We start from the raw sequence: 23,715 nt of genomic DNA on the forward strand, positions 1-23,715 counted from the left end.
GTTTTCTAATCAAAATTAAAATCGCCAAAGTAACTATAGTAACTAAAGTTTTCAAATAATTATTGTGGACAAATTGAGATGTATTGGAGTAGAAGTAAAAGTATTGGAAATTGGAAATACTCAAGTAAAGTACAAATAAGTACGGCTTCATGCATTTTCATGAAGTTTCTTCCTCACTGTGTGTGTGTGTGTGTGTGTGTGTGTGTGTGTGTGTGTGTGTGTGTGTGTGCGTGTGTGTGTGTGTCCGTGTCCGTCCGCACTCAGCCACAGGCCAACAGCAAGTATAAGACCAGTATGTGTCGAGACCTCCGACAACAGGGCGGATGTCCCCGGGGACCCAACTGTACGTTTGCACATACACAAGATGAGCTAGAGAAGTAAGGGAACACGCACGCACGCACGCACGCACGCACGCACGCACGCACGCACGCACGCACGCATGCACGCACGCACGTACAATATTTGGCATAAATACCGAGATATGAAATTTTGTCTATATCGTGCTACGCACACACACACACACACACACACACACACACACGCGCACACACACACACACACACACACACACACACACACACACACACACACACACACACACACACACACACACACACACACACACACACACACACACACACACGCACGCACACATGCGCGCACGCACTCATGCAATGCAAATGTGAGTCGCTGTGCCGAGCGTTGCGAGAGTCACCTTCAGTCGACTCAGCGCCGTCCGAGTTACGTCCCGATATGGACAGTATCCTAAGTCATCATTTCAGTATAACCTCCAAGGTGTAATTTTGGTGTGTGTGTGTGTGTGTGTGTGTGTGTGTGTGTGTGTGTGTGTGTGTGTGTGTGTGTGGGGGGGGGGTTGATTGGTTTTCCAATCATACAGTAACATACACACCCAGTATCTGTGCACCTAAACCCATTTAGACCTGAGCTCGATTCTACAAATGTCTTCTAAATCCTGACATTTTTCTGAAAACCCCATGTTTCTATATGTCAGTGGTGCTCAAACTATTTCATGTCAAGGACCCCAAAAATTATATAATTGGCCTCCGACCCCAATCTCAAAATAGTTCCAGGGACCCCCCCGAGAAGCAAAGATTTGAGTTAAAAATGTTCGCTCTGAAAGAATATATATTCCAAATTTGCGACACATTTTCACGATTTTTCAAAAATAGCAGACCTACAAGCTCGCTATGAGCTTGTAGATCTGCTATTTTTCAATAGCTAAAGCATAACATAATGCTTAAAAACACCAAAAGGGGTTCCCACCCAGAATGGGTTAAACGAAACCTTATCTGGTGCAGAACAAAATAATAATGAGCCTTGGTTGAAAACCACTTGCTTTTCATCACTGCCACTCGTGTGCCTTCATTTCTGCTCGCCCCCTGCATGCAGATTCCGACTGAGGAACAAGAAGATGAGCAGCGTGGGCCGTCCCTTCGCCCCCCTGGCGGCTCAGGGGGTTATGGGTAAAACCGACACTACCGAGGGCGGTGGTGGTCACCCAACGGAGGGGTCCTTGGGAACCGGCGGCGTCAAGGGGACGGGAGAGAAGCCAGAGGGGGTTCCATGCACCGGCCTGCCTCACCCCCAGCTCGTCTCCAGAGGGCCCGATTTGATGGAGGAGATGAAGAGGGTGTCGGTGTCGAATGGATCCTGTGGGGTTAACGGATCTAATGGACTGTCAGAAAACAACAGAGGCAACTCGGGGTCGTTGGATCGGTAAAGCCCTCTTTGATTTTTTTGGCCTAGAGTATATGATTTATGTCAGTGGGTCCCAAAGTGGGGGTCCAGTGACTAAAATGTTAGGAAGGGGACTAGTGGACAAGAGATCCAGTATGAGTCATTTTACACTTGGTTGCATGCTGAAAAAGCAGATCTACAAGCTCACAACGCGTCGCAGCACGACGGGTTGTGAGCTTGTAGATCTGCTATTTTCAGCATGTGTAAAATCAGTCGTTACGACAACATCAAGGCCAACCAAAATACATTTTAGTCGACTAAATCAACTGTAGATTTAGTCGACTAAAATCTTATGACATTTAGTCGACTAAAACTAGACTAACACTAAGACATTCCAGGTGACTAAAATGTGACTAAAACTAAATGAAAACTATTCAAGAAACTATGACTAAAACTAAAATCAAAATGTGCTGCCAAAAACAACAGTGCTTGGCACGAAAGACTTTATTCCCTGTAATGTTTTCTCCATAAAAGCTATATTTTCTCTCTCTCTCTCTCCACCAGGACAACGGTCTCTCCTCCTCCCAGGGCTCCAGTTAGTCACTCGTCTCCCTTGGCAACGGTCGTCGGGGGGCGTGGGGACTGTGGTGCTTCCATGCCCAAACATGGTCACATCCTCCTGCGGGCACCGCACCCACAGTCACAGGCCTCGGAGCTGTACTACCAGGATGCCCTGCACTCCGCGTGCGACGCCGGCCCTTATCCACCAAGCAGTGAGTTAAACATTTTCATGGGAAACCCTATGTTTCCTATATGTTTCTATTCTCAAACATTTTCATGTCAAGGACCCCCAAAGACCCCCATCTGACAATATGTTGTCCAAGGGACCCCCCCAGAAGCAAAGATTTGAGTTAAAAACGTTCGCTCTGAAAGAATATATATTCAATGATTTGCGCCACATTTTCATGATTTTTCAAAAATAGCAGACCTATATGAGCTTGTAGATCTGCTATTTTTCAATAGCTAAAGCATAACATAATGTTTAAAACACCAAAAGGGATTCCCGCCCAGAATGGCTTAAGACGAGAACGGGCGGAGGCGCGACCTGACGCAGCACAAGCTGGACGAACCGAGGCGAATATTTAAATTCAAGTCTGAACGCACCTTTACACGTTGGTATGATTTAACCTGTAGTAATGCCAATATTATGGGGGCAACATTGGCACGAAAATAGCAGGTCTATAAGCTCACAACGTGTCATATTTGTGAGCTTTATTTCTGCTATTTCTGGTAAAGAGATTTGGTTCAAATGAGACTAAAGACACCATTCTCTCCTCTCCTCTCCTCTCCTCTCCTCTCCTCTCCTCTCCTCTCCTCTCCTCTCCTCTCCTCTCCTCTCCTCTCCTCTCCTCTCCTCTCCTCTCCTCTCCTCTCCTCTCCTCTCCTCTCCTCTCCTCTCCTCCCCTCCCCTCTCCTCTGCTGCAGGTTCTTACTATCCATCCAGTCTCCATCCGTCTCACAAGCAGTGCATGGCTCGATTCTTCCGCTCCTCGCATGTCCCAGAATCCTCTCTGCCCCCGTCCTTGGGCCCTCCGCCATCTTCCTACGGCGCCGAACCTCAGACGACCCATCCGCCCTCCTCCTCCTCCTCCTCATCTGCGTACCCTGCTCCTCCACCCCATCCCAGGGATGGGTTGGGGCCTCCTCCACCCCATCCCAGGGATGGGTTGGGGCCTCCTCCATACCACCAGCCTCAGTACGGACCGCTGCCCCCGGGCCATGGCGTCTACGCTCCACTGTATGACAGCAGGAGAGTCTGGAGGCCTCAGGTGAGGTTTAAGTTCATTATATGTGACCAGATTTGACTGAGAGCCTGCCCTCGCGCAAATTCCAGCTTTTCACCAGAGGAGAAACATTTTTTTTTCTTTCCCCCCCCAAAAAATTAGTTAATATCACAGGCAGACTCTTCACATACTAGAGCATGTCTGAAATAAGTGTTTGAAATCGCTGAAATCGACATGTAAATATGAAATAAATGCTCAAACATGTAGCTAGGTGTAATGTTAGAGACCACAGAAGTGAACCTTTCAAGCCTGTTTTCTTAACTCGCTGTTTCTCTGTAAGACATTACTCTATAAGCCATATCTCCAAAACTGGTGGGTCAAACTGAACAACCAATATGTTAATTTGAAGCAATATGATTCCCTGCTTTCATATGATGTGAAAAAAACGACAATTAAAAAAAATCCAATGGCAGTCCCTCAGTCAAATTTGGTCACATACTGTAGCTTCATACTAACCATAATAGAATTACCGTGGGTTTACTTAGAGATACGCGAGCCCACACTGTATACTGTTTCTTCAGGAACAGTATTTTCTGTTGTTCAGATACCGGTATTTGTGTTCTTTGTGGTTCTTAGTCCATGAGCCAGAGCTCCAAAATTGGAACGTTAATTAATGAATTGAGTGTGCAAAACCATACCGTATATTAGTTGTTATCACCATGAAATTTCCCCAATTGAGTACTTACACGAAGACAATGATTTATTGTATTACAAATTTTACATTTAGTTTAAATATGCAAATGAGGCATTATGTAGGAAAATATGCAAAATAATCGAAAATATGAAAAAGCTACTACTGTGGAAGGGTTACCATGTACTAATTTACTTGTATCGATCCTATAAACAATTTAATATAGGTCTAGTTTTTCCCACCAATGTTGGAGCTCTGGCTCATGGACCAAAAATAACTGAACCGGTTCCCATTGGGAACCAACCGGTGGAAAGGGGGTCACTGTGAGCAGACAGAGTGCAGAGGATGACATGCATTACGCCAGGGCTCCACCGGACGCGTTGCGTCTCCGTCGCGTGCGTCAAAAAACGCACCGGTTCAATTTGAATGCACGCGTCGCGTCTCCGTCAACGCAACGCGGGCAGTGGAGACTGTGGAGCCACCCTTCATTGATTAAAAAGGGAACATTCCCTGACGGTGACGGAGACGCGACGCTGACGCGCCCGGTGGAGCCCTGGTGTTATGAGGCCTCCATAGTCTCGCGTTGCCAGACTGCTGCCTCTCGCAATTTTCAAATGCTTCCATCATACAGTCTGGAGCAACGGAAGAGCTGTCATGAGTCAAATATAAAGCGGAAGTGGAGCCTCCTCCCCACTTCCGTTTCGTCTTTACAGTCGCGCAAATTCATCCTAATATAAATAGAAAACATCTAAGCATGTATATACTGTAGCTTGTTGCATAGCAGAAAAGGAAATTTAAAAAATAAAATGTAAAGATATTTTAAAATATATTTTCGTGAACGGAAATAGCAGCTTCCTTACTCAGATTTTGGGAGCTGTAGTTCCAGACTCTATATATATAGCATTCGGAGATTGTGGAATAGTTGTCTGGTTATACGTGAGACTATGACGCCTCTAATGACCCAGGAAGAATGACATGCATTATGATGCCTCTAAAAGCTGCGTTTTAACCTTAGAGTATATATGAATAGAGACGTCACCCGAGTTCTCCTCCCATCCACTTGCATTAAATTGCTTAGAAGCGCATGAGGTGATTTCACTCCTCCTTTCTTGTAGGAACAGAGTGCATTCTGGGATTGATTGGGCCAAACACATGAACACGCTGCCATTGCACTGAAACCGCGCTCACGTGTCATCATGAACGTGCGCAATGATAGTCAACGGACCAGCGCGTTCATGTGTTTGGCCCACGCTGCAATACCAAATTCGGCCACTATGTCCATTGTGCCTCAGGGTTTCCTCCGGGTGCCGTCTCTATTCATATATACTCTAAGGTTTTAACATTGAGTTCTACTGCGTAACCCGCGTTCCCCGCTATTTAATCCAATATTCTACGCTGCCGAGATTGTCTGATTACCTTTGGAGCATACGCCGAAGTATTTGCAGCTTTTATCCACGAAACCTGGCGAAAAATAGTCTGATGGTTTTGTTGTTGAAGAGAAAAAGAGGCAGATGAACAATGAACAGAGTTTAATGTTTGTTTTGTCCATGTTTGTTTTGTCCTCGATGTTGTAATAAGATGATACGAGCGCCACTCAGTCACTTCACGCAGGTGTGATTTTTGTTTGTCATTTTACAGCTGTACCACAGAGACGATGCCAGGAGCAACTCGTTGCCTCCAGAAGTCCTGCATTCCTCGGTGTACCAGCCGCCACTCCGGGAGAGATTCAACTCTCTGGACAGTAACTACTGCATGAGCGGGGGGGAGCACCGCCCAGGACTGCACAGGGTGGGTCAATCAATCGCCTCCATTCGCCTGTCGTGGCAAACCTCCACTTCAGTGGGTGATTTTGACAGCAGATTTTGATTTAGTTTTAGTATAGTCTATAGAGCGTCGCAGTCCCGCCCCCTACCAGGGCCCAGGAAATGAATCCCAATGCATTTTTCCCATAGACATTTCAAAAAGTATTTATTTAAAGACGGTTACGCCGCGGACAAAGCCAACTCCAGTCGTGACAACTCATGACAACACAAACAATATTTTGGACCAAACAAATAATTACACAGAAGAAAAACAACAAATAAAGTGTTGTAACCTGCCGTTTTTTTCTTGTTTCTAATTATTTGTTCGGCCCAAAAAATTGTGTTTGTTGTCATGATTTGTCACGACTCGAGTTGGCTTTGTCCGCGGCGTAAACGTCATTAAATAAATACTTTCTGAAATGTCTATGAGGAAAATTAACGGAGAATCATTTCCTGGGCCATGGTAGGGGGCGGGACTGCGACGCTCTATTGGGGGGCAGTGTTGTTTTTGGCAGCAAATTTCTATTTTAGTTTTAGTCATAGTCTTTGGAATGAAACTTCATTTAGTTTTAGTCACATTTTAGTCACCCGGAATGTTTTAGTCTAGTTTCAGTCGACTAAATATCATAAGATTTTAGTCGACTAAATCTACAGGTGATTTAGTCGACTAAAATGTATTTTAGTCGGGCCTTGATGCCGTAATGGCTGATTTTATACTTGCTGAAAATAGCTGATCTACAAGCTCACAATGCGTCGCCCTGCGATAATGACATTTCTTTATCCCAGCAACAAACTCTCGCGAGATTTGAGATGAGTCTGGAAGCCTCTCTCTGTCCATCTGCAATTTGACGGACAACACATAGGGGGCTCTGGCCCCATATTTAAGATGACAATATGTGAATATTAATAATCTTCACATAACGTGAAATGAATGACATATTAAAAGTGAAATAAAATGTGTGTTCCAATGCTTAATAATATAATTTTCCATACCTGTCTTAGACTCTTGGTTGATGGGGGCTGATTTGGGAAATGCCATTTGACATGCTCCACATGACGTTGTCAGTGTTGTTGTCAGCCTGGGAGAGGGGAGGGGGGTGGGGAGGTCGGGGAGAAGCAAACCACGCCTACTATATTTAGGACACCATTTGTAGGCTTTGTGTACCATTTTGCCTCTAGTGGCTCCAATGAAGTTGGCCCATCTTCATAAATAATGGGAGCACTTCTTCTTCTTCTCCCTGCAGGACTACGGCCGTGTGCCTCTGGGCTACGAGGACCTCTTCAGGCGCAAGCAGGAACAACAGTGGACGCACCATCACCACCATCACCACCATCACCATGGAAACGCCAACAGGCCCTCCCAGACCTCCCCCATCTTTGCTGTGGAATTCGAAGCCGAGGTAGGAATTTGAATTTGTGGAAATCGAATCACAACAACAACAAAACAACAATTTGAATTTGTGGAATTCGAAAGCCGAGGTATAGGAATTTGAATTTGAATTTGTGGAAATCGAATCACAACAACCACAAAACAAAATGAACAGTAAAGGAACCGTTTGTGAGGAACTAAGAGAACATATGGAGTTCAACTTTCTTCCTGGGACATTTCGGTCCTCACGATATAGTAATGAAAGTACGTACGCACGCACGCACGCACGCACGCACGCACGCACGCACGCACGCACGCACGCACGCACGCACGCACGCACGCACGCACGCACGCACGCACATTCATGGAATATCATTGAATAGACAGTCACGATAGTGAAACTGCGATATGACACAGTCGGTACAGTATATAGTGCAGCAGGGTGAGAGAGATATTTCCACCCATGCACAATGTTTGTGTATGTGTGGGATTTATTTCATTCCTCGTCCAACACCCTGCGCCGCCGCGCTGCCTCATCCATATAGCTATTTCAGCTTTGCCACACAGTTGCCTAGCAACTGTGTGGAGGACGATACTGTAGCTATTCACCGTGTGTGTGTGTGTGTGTGTGTGTGTGTGTGTGTGTGTGTGTGTGTGTGTGTGTGTGTGTGTGTGTGTGTGTGTGTGTGTGTGTGTGTGTGTGTGTGTGTGTGTGTGTGGGAGGTGGGGGGGTGGGTGACTTTCAGATAAGTAATGCATTATTAAGTTGCATCTATAGAACTTTTTTACTGAAAGTGTACTCTTCAAACTGAGCTGAGATTTGACTGAGAGCCTGCCATTGTGCAACCTCCAGCTTTTCAACAGAGGAGAAAAACTGAATTTATTTATATTTGATCCAAAATGAGTTAATAATAGCACAGGCAGACTCTTCACATACTATTATTATATTATTATATAGAGCATGTCTGAAATAAATGTTAAGAGCTGAAATCGACAGGTAAATATGAAATAAATGCTTAAACATGTAGCTAGGTGTAATGTTAGAGACCACAGAAGTGAACCTTTCAAGCCTGTTTGCTCAACTCGCTGTTTTCTGCAAGACATTACTCTAAGTTTAAAGCCATAACTCCAAAACTGGTGGGTCAAACTGAACAACCAATATGTCAGCTAAGCTATGATTCCCTGCTTTCATATGAAAACGAAAATTCAAAAAAATCCAATGGCAGTCAAATTTGGCCACTAATAGCTTGATCTGAATTTTGGTTGGAAGTTTGCGATTTTGATTCCTATCCTGATGCTGATTCATGCTTGAACCACTTGAATCCTTGTATCCCTATTTAGTGTTTGCATTTGTTGATGACATGTAGCCTATTATTGTGTAAATCTGTTATGATATGTTGATGAATTGAATACATACTGTAGGACCACAACGGAAGAGTTTTTTGTTGTTGTTATCCTTTTAGCCTTGTTTGTCTGTAGGTTAATGAAACAGTCTCTCCAAAACCCAGTGGCGTGCACAGATAGACACTAGGGGGTGCTAGAGCACCCCCTGCCACCGGCCGGTTCCACGCGCTGCACAAGGTGCCCTTTTTTCACTTGAGCACCTGCCCCTCTAAACGCCACTGACCCCTGACCCCTGCCCCTCTAGATGTCTGTGCACGCCACTGACCCCTGCCCCTCTAGATGTCTGTGCACGCCACTGACCCCTGCCCCTCTAGATGTCTGTGCACGCCACTGGCGATAACTATAGAAATAACAGACACAAGACTTTGTTTAAAGATGGAGCGCCATGATTTCTTTCCACCCTAAAACATGATCATCAGGTCTTATTGTTATATAAGGAGGAAGAACTTTTTCCAAAAAGTGTACAGTATTTGTTAAAATCATGCTTTTATGTGGACACACCCACCAGCTCATTAAGTATGCCTGGTTTGCCTGGTGGGTGGTGATGGTTGGTGATCCACCTGAACTGAAGCCTCACCCACAGCTGTAGTTGTATGATAAAAGGGGAGGGGTTAAGGGAGGGGCTGATAGTGTGATGTCACTATATTACTGTTTATTTCATTGGCCTGTTTGACTGTCAAGGGTTCAGCCTCCAGGAAGAAACCCTAAATACAAAGTCAATACACCATTGCACATAAAAATGACTCCAGGGTGTCTAATGAGGTACTGTCACCTCATAGACACATGGAAAACTGGAAGAATACAAAAATTGTGGCACTCCATCTTTAAGGATTTGGTTTTGTTTTGTTTGTAACCTCTTTGCATATGCAGCAGCACGGGGAGAGTGGCGGAGGAGGCCAGTGCATGGGGTGCAGGTACAGAAGTGACGAGGGTCTAGCCCACTACTCACCGTGGTCCTGTGGAACCATCGGGCCCTGCGCCATCAGCCCCTTGGAACCTGAGACACACACGCACACCCACTCCTGCTCGGAGCACTCGGTGAGTGAGCATTACACAGCATTGCCTATCCATGTTTTTCCCCGCCAAGGTACTGGGGCTCGACCTTGTGTGTGTGCCTTGCTTCCTTCAGGCCGTGTTGCCATGTCTGCTTATTATAAGCAACCTTTGACTTGTTTTTTCTGTAAAGTCACTTGCAAATAAATTATTGGTAGTTGCTGGTTGATGTTTATTTGGGCTTGCTTCCACATTTCTTCACATCAAGGAACCCGCAGATTAATATGTTTATTGTCCACATACATCCATCTGAACATATTTTGTGCCTTTTAAAAATGTACACACACACGCGCACGCACACGGACACACACACACACACACACACACACACACGCACACGCACACACGCACAAACACACACAGTTACACACATATTTTGGCGTGCGTGTGCCATTTACAAATAAGCAGCACACTGCAATTTGCTTAGCATTTAAGTCTAATGTGGAAACATCCGCCGGCTAGGGGCAGACTAAAAGTCTGCCGCCTCATGAGAGTCACGCATGACCCATTTTCTTATGCTGTTGAGTGCACTTTGCACTGGAATATCTTGATTCAACAAACTAGGCTAATAAAGTATTCTCTCTGTCTTGTATAGGATTAGGAGGTGGATGGTAACACTTTAAGGGCTTTAGATAAATATAATCAGACCACCTAGGCTGCCGGGATCGATCTATTACCTTTGGAGCATAACGCAGAAGTATTTGCAGCTTTGATTCACGAAAATCCGGCGGAAAATACTAGTCCCATGGTTTGTTGTTGAAGAGAAAAACATGCCTCCATTACGGTGCGAAACGAAACCACCCTGCACAGCATGTTGTAGTCCAAACAAATCCCTCCCTCGTTCACTTGCATTGAACTCATTTTCCCAGAAGCCCTAGCAGCCCAGAGCATGGCTAGATTTCCGGTTTCGGCATCATAACGCGACGGCCTCGTCACCAGGTCCGCGACAAATCCGCTCTTTCTTTTTAATGATTTAAAAACGGCGAATTAAACACATTAAACAAATAGCGGGTTTAGCGTATTAAGCAGCACCGACACATGGATTGAACAGGGAACGCGGGTTACGCATCAGAACTGTTTTAACGGAGGTGGTTCTCTCTGTCTCGTATAGGAGCTGGACGGTAACGGAGGTGGAGGCGGAGGCGCTGGGAGCGTAGGGAAGCGCTGGCTGCACTCCCTGGACCCCTACCGGCGCCTGAAAGACGAGGACCCCATCATTCCCTTCGGCGAGGGCCCCATCATCTCCAAGTGGGGGGCCATATCGCGGGCCGCTCGCACCGGTTACCACACCACCGATCCCGTCCAGGCCACGGCCTGCCAGGGCAGTGCCAGCACCACACCGGTCAACTTCAGAGGTATTAGAGGGTGGGATTGCAGTGTTGTTTTTGGGCAGCAAGTTTCTATTTTAGTTTTAGTCATTAGTCTCTTGAATAGTTTTCGTTTTGTTTTAGTCACATTTTAGTCACGTGGGATGTTTTAGTGTTGGTCTAGTTTTAGTCGACTAAATCTCATGAGATTTTAGTCGACTAAATCGACAGTTGAGTCGAACGAAATGTATTTTGTCGGGCCTTGATGCCGTCGTAATTTTTTCACTGAAAAAAAAAAAGCTGATCTACAAGCTCACAACGCGTCGCAGCGCGACGCGTTGTGAGCTTGTAGATCGGCTTGCCGTTTTTTTCTTCTTTCTAATTCTTTGTTTTGCCCAAAACATTCTGTTTATTGTCATGATGTGTCACAACTCGAGTTGGCTTTGTCCGCAGCGTAAACGTCTTTAAATAAATACTTTTTGAAAAGTCTATGAGGAAAATGAACAGGGAATTATTATCCGGGTCTCTTGAGGGCGCGGGACTGCGACGCTCTATTGAGAGACAGAGTTGGTTCTGGAAATGAGAAAGGAAATCTAATCGCATAAAGGATGTACATGTCTCACACATTGCTGACAGTAATTATTTGTTGACGTACAGATTACAGCCCTCACTTGGATCACAGTGACTACAGGTGGGGGTCCCGAGGGTCCGACGCTTCCAGCCACTCCAGCTTCTTAGAGAGGTACACTACACTACACTACACTACACTACACTACACTACACTACGCTATGCTACGCTACACTACACTACACTACACTACACTACACTACACTACACTACACCACACTTTACAATTCACTGGTTCCCAAACTTTTTAGCCCAAAGGGCCCAAAAGGCCCTTTTGCACATCCGTTTTATATTGTTTCAATTTTGTTCATGAAATTACTTTAAAAAAATTGGTTGAATTTATTTTTCAAAATAGGAGCTCTGGGGTGCCGGGAAAACATGGCCGCTTTTACTCTGAACCACACAAATATTTCCACTGGCATGTGATTTGTCTTGTGTTCTCACTCTTTAGCTATATAGTCTACTTGTCAGCCCATAGAGCCCCATTGTGAACCCGGACATATTGAGTACACCGAGGTTTTATGTTAGAAATGTTGAGTCAAACTAGGGGGTTTTCATGATGCTGAATCCATTCCAAGCATTCGTTTTGCAAAAAAAACACTCATTGGGCTAAAAACGGCCATTGCCGTCATCACAGATGTGATGATGTCAGCACATTTGGGCAAGTGGGCATGACCGTTTTAAGCCCAATGAGTGTTCTTTTTGCAAAACTAATGCTTGGAATGGATTCAGCATCATGAAAACCCCCTATAGTTTGACACATCACATGCTACATAAAGCATGATGAAACTTTGAATATTTTGCCTTCTATAGGTTGTTAATGTTATGGTCACATGATATTATGCCAATTATGAAAATTGCTCAACATATTGCAAGTTAGCATCCGGCAGTTTCTACATGCATAACACGTTGGTGTTACTCAACATGTCCGGGTTCACATTCTGGCAAGTGGACTAATAGCCCCTTTTGTTAGCACTGTTCATTTGGCAAATCTAGTGAGCAAATATAAGACTTCCGGTGGACGATCTCTTCAAAATAAGAGTACCCTCTTGAGTATTGAAAAAAAGTTTAATTTGCACATTAAAACTACAAATGAAGCATTTAAATGATGCTATATGATGCTATAAGACACACATTATGTTTCTGTGTAAAAATAAGTAATTAAAAAGTTATCTAAATGGATAAATGCTATTCACTGGAGTGCATGGACTTTATAAAGTGGACACTGGACAAAAATCCCTGCTATGTATCGACTAGTGTGACATACGCACATGTCCGTGGAGACCTCCTCTACAACACCACACTGTCCGCTAAGCAGCAGAGGTGTAAAACAAAAATTGGCACGCCATACAGCGAGGTGAAACATAAAAAAATGTCCCATTTCCAGACTAAAGTCAACTAAAGTGGACACTGGACAAAAATCCCTGCTATGTATCGACTAGTGTGACATACGCACATGTCCGGGGAGACCTCCTCTACAACACCACACTGTCCGCTAAGCAGCAGAGGTGTAAAACAAAAATTGGCACGCCATACAGCGAGGTGAAACATAAAAAAATGTCCCATTTCCAGACTAAAGTCAACTAAAGTGGACACTGGACAAAAATCCCTGCTATGTATCGACTAGTGTGACATACGCACATGTCCGTGGAGACCTCCTCTACAACACCACACTGTCCGCTAAGCAGCAGAGGTGTAAAACAAAAATTGGCACGCCATACAGCGAGGTGAAACATAAAAAAATGTCCCATTTCCAGACTAAAGTCAACTAAAGTGGACACTGGACAAAAATCCCTGCTATGTATCGACTAGTGTGACATACGCACATGTCCGGGGAGACCTCCTCTACAACACCACACTGTCCGCTAAGCAGCAGAGGTGTAAAACAAAAATTGGCACGCCATACAGCGAGGTGAACCATAAAAAAATGTCCCATTTCCAGACTAAAGTCAACTAAAGCACAAAGACTAAAAAGGTAAAATACAGCACAATAAAATACTATTGGATTAAATCACAACCCAAGGTCTTGGGGACGTGTCATTTGGGGTCCCTCGCATCCTCCATTGGCGGCGAAGTTCTCCTACAACATAGACAAAACAGAGCCTTTTAGTGCAGTGCAGTACTTAAACTATGTACTCAGAGCAATACATTTTTTCCTGTCAGCTCATACAATACACAATCTCGCTTTTCAGGCTCTGTTTGGTAAGTGTTGAGACTCACATCAAACAGAACAGCTTTGGAAAACAAACAAGTGTAGAGACCACAGCTACTGTTATCGGTTTGTGTTATGAAATGACGGAATCACTGTCCTGTGACGCTTCTTGGAAACCTCAGAGTGTGGCCATCGCAGCACTGTGTGACGCTTGCCAAAAACTGCCATGTTACATGCAACTTCGCAAGTCACTTGGAATTAAAAGTCAGTTCTATCTGACCTCAATTTATATTAAAACTGGAGGACACTCCCATGTTTGATGACAACAAATGGGAGCTGATCGTTGAAACAAAGACATTCCATTTGTAATACGACGATTGCCCAGGTGCCCAGGTGACGGTGCCCAGGTAATGAGGTGACAACGATTGATCGTTGTCACCTCATTACCTGGGCACCGCCCAGCCAGTGGTGGACAGCCAGAAGAAAGATGGTTGGGTTGTTGTTTGGTTGGGGATGAAATCAAGTACTTGGTTACTTTCCACCTGGTGTGTGTGTGTGTGTGTGTGTGTGTGGGCAGTAATGGCTGTACTCAAGTGTGCATGCATGCCGTTAACAACCTAATTTAGAGCTATCAATGTTTCACACATATGGCACACGTGTGATAGTAGTGATCTACATAGCCTTTGCATATCAGTAGTCTGTTATAGGCCAGTGGTAGTACTTAACTATGACTGTTAATGGTCGATCTACATAGTACTTCACAGTAATAGTACTACCATTACCATTCATGCAGACATTAGTGTTCCAACACCAGTAATTACAATGTCTGTTGTTACATTTTTGTTTTACACCTCTGCTGCTTAGCGGACAGTGTGGTGTTGTAGAGGAGGACTCCCCGGACATGTGCATATGTCACACTAGTCGATACATAGCAGGGATTTTTGTCCAGTGTCCACTTTAGTTAACTTTAGTCTGGAAATGGGATAGTTTTTGACCTTTCACCTCGCTGTATGGCGTGCCAATTTTTGTTTTACACCTCTGCTGCTTAGCGGACAGTGTGGTGTTGTAGAGGAGGTCTCCCCGGACATGTGCATATGTCACACTAGTCGATACATAGCAGGGATTTTTGTCCAGTGTCCACTTTAGTTGACTTTAGTCTGGAAATGGGATAGTTTTTGACCTTTCACCTCGCTGTATGGCGTGCCAATTTTTGTTTTACACCTCTGCTGCTTAGCGGACAGTGTGGTGTTGTAGAGGAGGTCTCCCCGGACATGTGCATATGTCACACTAGTCGATACATAGCAGGGATTTTTGTCCAGTGTCCACTTTAGTTGACTTTAGTCTGGAAATGGGATAGTTTTTGACCTTTCACCTCGCTGTATGGCGTGCCAATTTTTGTTTTACACCTCTGCTGCTTAGCGGACAGTGTGGTGTTGTAGAGGAGGTCTCCCCGGACATGTGCATATGTCACACTAGTCGATACATAGCAGGGATTTTTGTCCAGTGTCCACTTTAGTTGACTTTAGTCTGGAAATGGGATAGTTTTTGACCTTTCACCTCGCTGTATGGCGTGCCAATTTTTGTTTTACACCTCTGCTGCTTAGCGGACAGTGTGGTGTTGTAGAGGAGGTCTCCACGGACATGTGCGTATGTCACACTAGTCGATACATAGCAGGGATTTTTGTCCAGTGTCCACTTTAGTTGACTTTAGTCTGGAAATGGGATAGTTTTTGACCTTTCACCTCGCTGTATGGCGTGCCAATTTTTGTTTTACACCTCTGCTGCTTAGCGGACAGTGTGGTGTTGTAGAGGAGGTCTCCCCGGACATGTGCATATGTCACACTAGTCGATACATAGCAAGGATTTTTGTCCAGTGTCCACTTTAGTTGACTTTAGTCTGGAAATGGGATAGTTTTTGACCTTTCACCTCGCTGTATGGCGTGCCAATTTTTGTTTTACACCTCTGCTGCTTAGCGGACAGTGTGGTGTTGTAGAGGAGGTCTCCACGGACATGTGCGTATGTCACACTAGTCGATACATAGCAGGGATTTTTGTCCAGTGTCCACTTTAGTTGACTTTAGTCTGGAAATGGGATATTTTTGTATCTTTCACCTCGCTGTATGGTGTGCCAATTTAATTTTTACACCTCTGCTGCTTAGCGGACAGTGTGGTGTTGTAGAGGAGGTCTCCCCGGACATGTGCATATGTCACACTAGTCGATACATAGCAGGGATTTTTGTCCAGTGTCCACTTTAGTTGACTTTAGTCTGGAAATGGGATAGTTTTTGACCTTTCACCTCGCTGTATGGCGTGCCAATTTTTGTTTTACACCTCTGCTGCTTAGCGGACAGTGTGGTGTTGTAGAGGAGGTCTCCACGGACATGTGCGTATGTCACACTAGTCGATACATAGCAGGGATTTTTGTCCAGTGTCCACTTTAGTTGACTTTAGTCTGGAAATGGGATAGTTTTTGACCTTTCACCTCGCTGTATGGCGTGCCAATTTTTGTTTTACACCTCTGCTGCTTAGCGGACAGTGTGGTGTTGTAGAGGAGGTCTCCACGGACATGTGCGTATGTCACACTAGTCGATACATAGCAGGGATTTTTGTCCAGTGTCCACTTTAGTTGACTTTAGTCTGGAAATGGGATAGTTTTTGACCTTTCACCTCGCTGTATGGCGTGCACATTTTTGTTTTACACCTCTGCTGCTTAGCGGACAGTGTGGTGTTGTAGAGGAGGTCTTCACGGACATGTGCGTATGTCACACTAGTCGATACATAGCAGGGATTTTTGTCCAGTGTCCACTTTATAAAGTCCATGCACTCCAGTGAATGGACTTGGGCACTCCAGTGCATGGACTTGGGCATTTATCCATTTAGATAACTTTTTTACGTTATTTAATTACTTATTTTTACACAGAAACATAATGTGTGTCTTCACAATAACTGTAATGTAATAACAATACTAATAATGTAATGTAATAATTATTTAATTAACCACGCTTTTATTCTGAAAGCAACCGGATGTCTTAAATGTGCTAGCTCTCTGGCAGGAAGTTCTAGATTTGCCAAAAGAACGGAGCCCCTTTTGTTCCACTCTTTCTTCCACATCCTTGTCTCCAGGTCTCATTGTGCAACAGTCACTTCCTCTCTGAGCCCAGACTAAAAATAGAGCAGCTTACTGTGTTTGTTTGCTTCTTGCTCTCTGGTAAAGAGACCACTGACAGGCAGCCAAAACACAGAAAGCCTTTCTTGCTCTCTGGTAAAGAGACCACTGACAGCCAAAACACAGAAAGCCTTCCTTGCTCTCTGGTAAAGAGACCACTGACAGCAGCCAAAACACAGAAAGCCTTTCTTGCTCTCTGGTAAAGAGACCACTGACAGCCAAAACACAGAAAGCCTTCCTTGCTCTCTGGTAAAGAGACCACTGACAGCCAAAACACAGAAAGCCTTCCTTGCTCTCTGGTAAAGAGACCACTGACAGCAGCCAAAACACAGAAAGCCTTCCTTGCTCTCTGGTAAAGAGACCACTGACAGCCAAAACACAGAAAGCCTTCCTTGCTCTCTGGTAAAGAGACCACTGACAGCAGCCAAAACACAGAAAGCCTTCCTTGCTCTCTGGTAAAGAGACCACTGACAGCAGCCAAAACACAGAAAGCCTTCCTTGCTCTCTGGTAAAGAGACCACTGACAGCTAAAACACAGAAAGCCTTTCTTGCTCTCTGGTAAAGAGACCACTGACAGCTAAAACACAGAAAGCCTTTATTGCACTATATATTTTCCACTGGTCTCATATCATATTTATGTTAAAATGTCTAGCATTGCTTTTCTCTGTGGTGCCTTTTTTATGTCATGTTGTTAAAGGTGTGTGTGTGAGATTTTTTTTCCTTTTCTTTTTAAAGCATCAATCGGTGTTTGGAACTCTCATGTTGTGCTTAATTCTTCTGCATATATCCAAATGAAATAAAATAATTAAAATTGTGTGTATGCGTGCGTGCGTGTCTGTGCGTGCGTGCGTGTCTGTGCGTGCGTGCGTGTCTGTGCGTGTCTGTGCGTGCGTGTTTGTGCGTGGCGTGGCGTGGCGTGTGTGCGTTTGCAGTGAGCAGCTGTGTGTAGCGGTGCTCCGGCGCAGGTCGTTGAACGGAGGAGGTGATGTGGTGGCGTCTGGGCTGGAGGCTCATCAGGAGGACCACATCAGCCACGATGGGGAACAGGTGTGTGAGCAGCGGGCGGACGGCGAGCCGGAACCGGACCGGGACATCGAACTAGAACTTTCTGTTCTGGACATGGAGGATTCAGATCAACACGATAACAAGTCTCAGGTTGGTATGATATTGATGGATCGATTGATTGAAACTTTAACTTTTATTTCACAGTATTTGCAGAATGGGTACATTTCAAACGAAAGCACGAGTCAATACTGTGGCAGATTACCCTGCCACTGACACATATCATATACGAGATGATATAGACTGTTTTCCTGTGTTTTCCCCTAAATTATGTTCAATGATTTCGTATAAATAAGGTCACAACACAGGGTAAATCTCTCCATTATTATTTGAGTAGTAAATCATGTTTGGAAAATGTTTGACATGTGTCTTGTTACCACAGTGCCTCCTGGTTCTGTCCAAGGACTATTGAAAGAGGACGGGAAGCGAAGACCGTACGGTGGACTCCATGTTGCTCCCTGGAAGGAAAGAAACATGCGCAATGGGCTATATGCAGCCAACACTTCCGTGTTCAGCTTCCTTGGTCTCAATTGCGCATGTTTCTTTCCTTCCAGTGAGCAACATGGAGTCTAGCGTACGCTCTTCGATCGCTTCCTGTCCTTTCAATAGTCCTTGGTTCTGGCTTATGTTCTGGCCAGTGCAAGAACCCGATTGTAGCATGAGGCTGCCTTTTATAGTGCCTGACTCCATTTTAGGGAGCATGCTCAGTCCATCCCACTGGATCAGACTATCTGTAGGTTTTTTGGTAAATATGTGAATTATTGTGGATAATGTGTAATTAGTTATCAGCAACAGTGTAGTAGTGGTGGACAAGTACTCAATTGTTTTACTTAAGTAAAAGTATCAATACTGCAACGTAGAACTATACTCCGTAACTCCGTTACAAAAAGTCTGGAATTCAAAATGTTACAGCACTTGAGTAAAAGTATTGGCATCAAAATGTATTTAAAGTAAAGTAGAAAGTACTCATTGTGCCAGAACGTCCCTTTCACAAGTTTTCAGATGTATAAAAAGATCTTTTGAAAGTATAGCAGATCTACAAGCTCACAGTCACAATGCGTCGCATCACGACACATTGTCACACATTTAAACGATATTACACGAGTGGTTTAACGTAATTAATGCACGCCTGAGATGCTGCAGGAAAGCAACGCAGAAGTGCATTAATTAATGACGTTAAACCACCCCCTCGACTGTAGTATTGCAATTATACAACAGTTACCCTTAAAACTAAGAGAATTGCTGAAAGATAATACATTTTCAAGGACAGATGTAGCCACTACGACCACAAATGTCCCAAGAAACTAGCTAGCCTAGCCACCGAGTCTGCTGCGCTCTGAGAGAAAAGCACGGCTGAACTGTTTGTGTTGATTAGGCGTTGAAATAATGTGGTTTGAAGCACGGCTAGAAAGATGTTCAACCAATCAGATTGCTTCCTCAAAACGACCTGTTGTATAATGCCACTTTTATCACATTTACTCCGTCAGGAGTCCGCGGAGCTGCAGCAGGCTGCTCCTCAGTCGCAGGACGCCTCCTCCCATCGTCTCCTCCTCCTCCCTCCTCCTCCCCGCTCCTCCTCACTCCTCCCATCCCCAGGAGAGGAGCATCCCCAAGCCGAGGTTCCCTCGTCAGAAAGGATGGATGCCCACCTGCTGAAGAAGATGGCCTTCAGGTGAGTTATACCAGTCATAGACATTATAAACGTAGACGCACTTTCCGGCTCTGTATGTGCTCAAGGGAGGGCAAAACTTCCCTGTTAGTCTAATTTTAGTCGACTAAATATCATAAGATTATAGTCGACTAAATCTACAGTTGATGTAGTCGACTAAAATTTATTTTGGTGGGCCTTGATGCCATCGTAATGACTGTTTGTACACTTGCTGAAAATAGCCGATCTACAAGCTCACAACGCGTTCGCAGCGTTTCAATTCCGTACTTGTAACGAAGTAGTTCTAAATTGCAGTATTGGTACTTTTAGTTTTTAGTAAAACAATTGAGTACTTTTTCCACCACTGCCTAAGTAAAAGTAAAACCATTGTAATTAACTAACAACTAAATATCACTCTATCAAAGTTACATGTTTTTAAATGTGTCTTTATGTCCCATCTTCTCAATTCCATCCCCCCCTTCTCCCTGTTTTTCCAGGAAGTCTCTGACTCCAGGAGGGCTGGTCTCCGGGGGTTTAGGAGTGGGAAAGTTAGCCCAGCTGCGGACCGTTCCTCCACATTTAGGGGACGTCGTTACTACCCGGGGCTGTCCTGGAACACCTGGCGCCGAGATGATACTCAACGGAAGCTAAAGGAGACACCACCATTAGCAGAATGATGTGAATGCTCACCAAACCCACGGCCGAGCCACACCAGGGTCAAAGGGGAATACCACGTTGTATCTGCATACCATACCATATAGTTTAGTCTCTATGAACATTCTTCACTGTCTCTCAAAGCAAGGATCAATAGAATAGTTCACAAACCAATGTATAGCTCTATAGATAATTTAGAGATATCCCCCCTTACCTTTGATACTCTATGATTTGCCCTTGAATGCTGAACTGGTGTTGGGAGTTTCTGTTCAGATTATGGTAGGTGGGATAGGAGGTCCTTTCCTTTACTCAATGCTTCAGAGGAATACCAAACAACTCGCCCCTTTACCAACTCGCCCCTTTACCAACTCGCCCCTTTACCAACTCGCCCCTTCACCAACTCGCCCCTTTACCAACTCGCCCCTTTACCAACTCGCCCCTTTACCAACTCGCCCCGGGCGTACAGCCGGCGGAACAGCGCGACCTGGTATTCATAAAGTAATCTAAGTAAATGATGCTTAAACGGTTAAACCTAACCTTATTCCTAACCTTAACCTCAGTAAAACTATGCCTAAACCTAACCCTATTCCTAAACTTAACCCCTGTAAAACTATGCCTAAACCCTAAACGTATTTCTAACCTTATTCTCAGTAAAACAAAATAAAGAATACAAGAACCGCCGCACCGAGCTGTCGGCGTGAGGTCGGCGGAAAAAATCTGGGGCGAGATGGAATTGGGGCGACCGTACCTGTTAATCTTCAGAGCAACCCTGACCTTTTGGGCAACTAGTTCATCCTTCCTTCGTCGTACCACCAAGTCGCTTACAGGAATTTCAAATACATATTCAAGCGATGTGCTGGCCATAAACATGAAGTATGAAGTAGGCTCTATTATCTTTTCACATGTGAGCTGAATTAATCCTCTATTTTGTCCTGGCGAACATCTTGCTGATGCTGCTTCATAAGCAGCATCATACTTGATGACTGTCGTCCATGCAGACAATACGGGAACGCACGCACGCACAAACGCAGCCACAAACGCAGCCACAAACGCAGCCACGCACGCACGCACGCACGCACGCACGCACGCATGCACGCACGCACGCACGCACGCACGCACGCACGCACGCACGCACGCACGCACGCACGCACGCACGCACGCACGCCGTGCACGCACACACACACACACACACACACACACAGCCTATCATATACTGTTGTATCTATTTTGCTAAGCGCCTGCTTTCATGTATGTTGTATCAATCAAATTGATGAAATTACATAATACAAAATCCTCATACTAAAATATGCACACATGATATGAAAACACAGTTCTATGAATCTGTGTTTTTGCTTCCAACGTTTTAAAACCCTTAAAAGAATGGCAGTGTTAAAGCTGTTGAGGCACCTACATTAACTAAATACCGTCTCCAACCTTTCATTACCTTTCTGGCTACAACGGGTACAGTTCAAACGATTGTATGCTATAGGTCAATACAAAAACTGCTAAGAGGATAAAACCAGAAAATGCACTAAGACTTGTTTACACAAGGGTCCTCCATTTTCAATTCATCAGAGCATTTAAAGACGTGCAAATATTACTAGTCATGGTACACATTTACATGCTGTCATACACCGTTCGTATTGTGTTTGCAGTTTGTTGGAGTGCCAAAAAAATGGTGCACGGTAAAGTATTAATTTAAATTAGAATGTTAAAGTAATACTCAATATTCCACTTTGTGGCAAATTGTTGTAAATTTGAATGAATGAATGCCTTTATTGCAGACTCAGGGTCCATAGAAAAACCTACAAAACACAAAATACAATATACATCCAATAAAAAAACTGTCCAAATGTACATGTTAGACAGGCATTTGTTATAAATACAGGCTTTTAAGCCAATGTCTTCTAAGGCTAGAGAAGTATCTAGTGCAACTTTTGACAGGGCTATTTATACTGACGATGATGCTATTCACAGACTCATCCAAGCGACACATGAATCTATGCATTAAGTTCCGGAGAACAGCTTGAAAAGTATTGACTCTTGCAGCCACAAACATTTCACTCGCACTGCACCATCTAGGCTTTTTGAATAAAATTCTCATCATTATACGCTACTTGAAGTTTATGAATACTTGCTTTTTTGTAGCTTGACCGCAAGTGGGCAGTGTAGAGTGGTGTACAGTAAGCTCTAAATAGAGTAATCTTAACTGCTTCTGAACACATACTGAACTTGCGTGCGAGGGTGTTCGCCTGTGCATACATCCTACGGCACTGTCTGTGTATATCATCATCATCATCATCTGTCAACTGTTCTATAATGAAATGTCCAAGATATTTGACTTTACTACAGACACAGATCGTGTTAAAAGATAGTTTAAAATCAGGAAATCTTTGACTTTTGTCCTCTTTTGTTCGACAAACAACACTCTTACTGGCCTTATTAGAATAAGGCCTACCCCCTTTGCCACCATTTTGTATAGTCACTCGAGACAGAAAGTGGGCGCCGTTTCTCCTTTAACACTTATACCGCCACCAGCTTCAATTAAAGCTCATTATTTATTAATTGCCGATGGGTTGTCGGATGTTCTCGCGAGACTTGCGATGAGACCGGGGAATACAAAACGATTCTTACATTTTTGGAACAGGGAAAGACATTATGTTAATTGAATTCAGTTAATTTAGCTTTCCTTTGCGTTTCAAAACAATGTCCAGCTCAGCGATCCTGATAATGTTATCAGTAGTAGCACTTATTCACATAATTAACCACTTAAACCCTGCACTTGGTTGACCGTATGCCCAAGGGCTCTACACTATTAAGGCCCCCTCTTGGTTTTTCTGTACGCTTAATATATTAGTTGGCCCGTAAATAGCATTTCTACACAACATGTTGTGTTGTGAACTTGTTGACCGTGCTATTGTTGCCGAATGTTAGCCCCAGAATAGGTATGTTAGGGTAGCAGCAGCAAAGCACAAGCACACATACACTACACATGCATACGCACGCACGCACGCACGCACGCACGCACGCACGCACGCACGCACGCACGCACGCACGCACGCACGCACGCACACACACACGCACACACACACACACACACACTGTGGCCTTTCTTAACTAGGCGTTTTATAGAAGTAGTCCCTGGTCACTGGCACTGAATCAAGTATTGTTCTGGACTGTTTTGTGAGGTGTTGTGAGATTTTGCGTGAGGAGGTGATCGACCTCTCATGCAGAAAAAAATCAATATGTCAGAACTTACATCCATGAAGGCCTATTATGGCATTTTCTGTGCACTGC

The 23,715-nt window shown here is 44.5% G+C and overlaps 1 protein-coding gene across 4 annotated transcripts in view; it reads left to right on the forward strand.

The window, feature by feature from the left end:
• The window catches only part of rc3h2 (ring finger and CCCH-type domains 2), a 50,675-nt gene extending 30,227 nt beyond the window's left edge, over positions 1-20,448 (forward strand). For 2 of the 4 annotated variants that reach the window (XM_079523694.1, XM_079523695.1), the window contains exons 9-20: positions 265-377; positions 1,411-1,737; positions 2,263-2,471; positions 3,184-3,527; positions 5,812-5,961; positions 7,220-7,375; positions 9,619-9,786; positions 10,913-11,156; positions 11,766-11,850; positions 17,987-18,209; positions 19,607-19,788; positions 20,262-20,448. In XM_079523694.1, coding sequence (XP_079379820.1) covers positions 265-377; positions 1,411-1,737; positions 2,263-2,471; positions 3,184-3,527; positions 5,812-5,961; positions 7,220-7,375; positions 9,619-9,786; positions 10,913-11,156; positions 11,766-11,850; positions 17,987-18,209; positions 19,607-19,788; positions 20,262-20,415 — 2,355 coding nt within the window. In that variant the 3' untranslated portion in view covers positions 20,416-20,448. The remainder of the gene's footprint in view (positions 1-264; positions 378-1,410; positions 1,738-2,262; positions 2,472-3,183; positions 3,528-5,811; positions 5,962-7,219; positions 7,376-9,618; positions 9,787-10,912; positions 11,157-11,765; positions 11,851-17,986; positions 18,210-19,606; positions 19,789-20,261) is intronic. The other 2 variants (XM_079523696.1, XM_079523697.1) reach the window with 2 other exon arrangements.
• The last annotated feature ends 3,267 nt before the right edge of the window (positions 20,449-23,715 follow it).

Source organism: Electrona antarctica (assembly GCF_951216825.1).
Source record: "Electrona antarctica genome assembly, chromosome: 16".
In the NCBI taxonomy this organism is placed as follows: domain Eukaryota; kingdom Metazoa; phylum Chordata; class Actinopteri; order Myctophiformes; family Myctophidae; genus Electrona; species Electrona antarctica.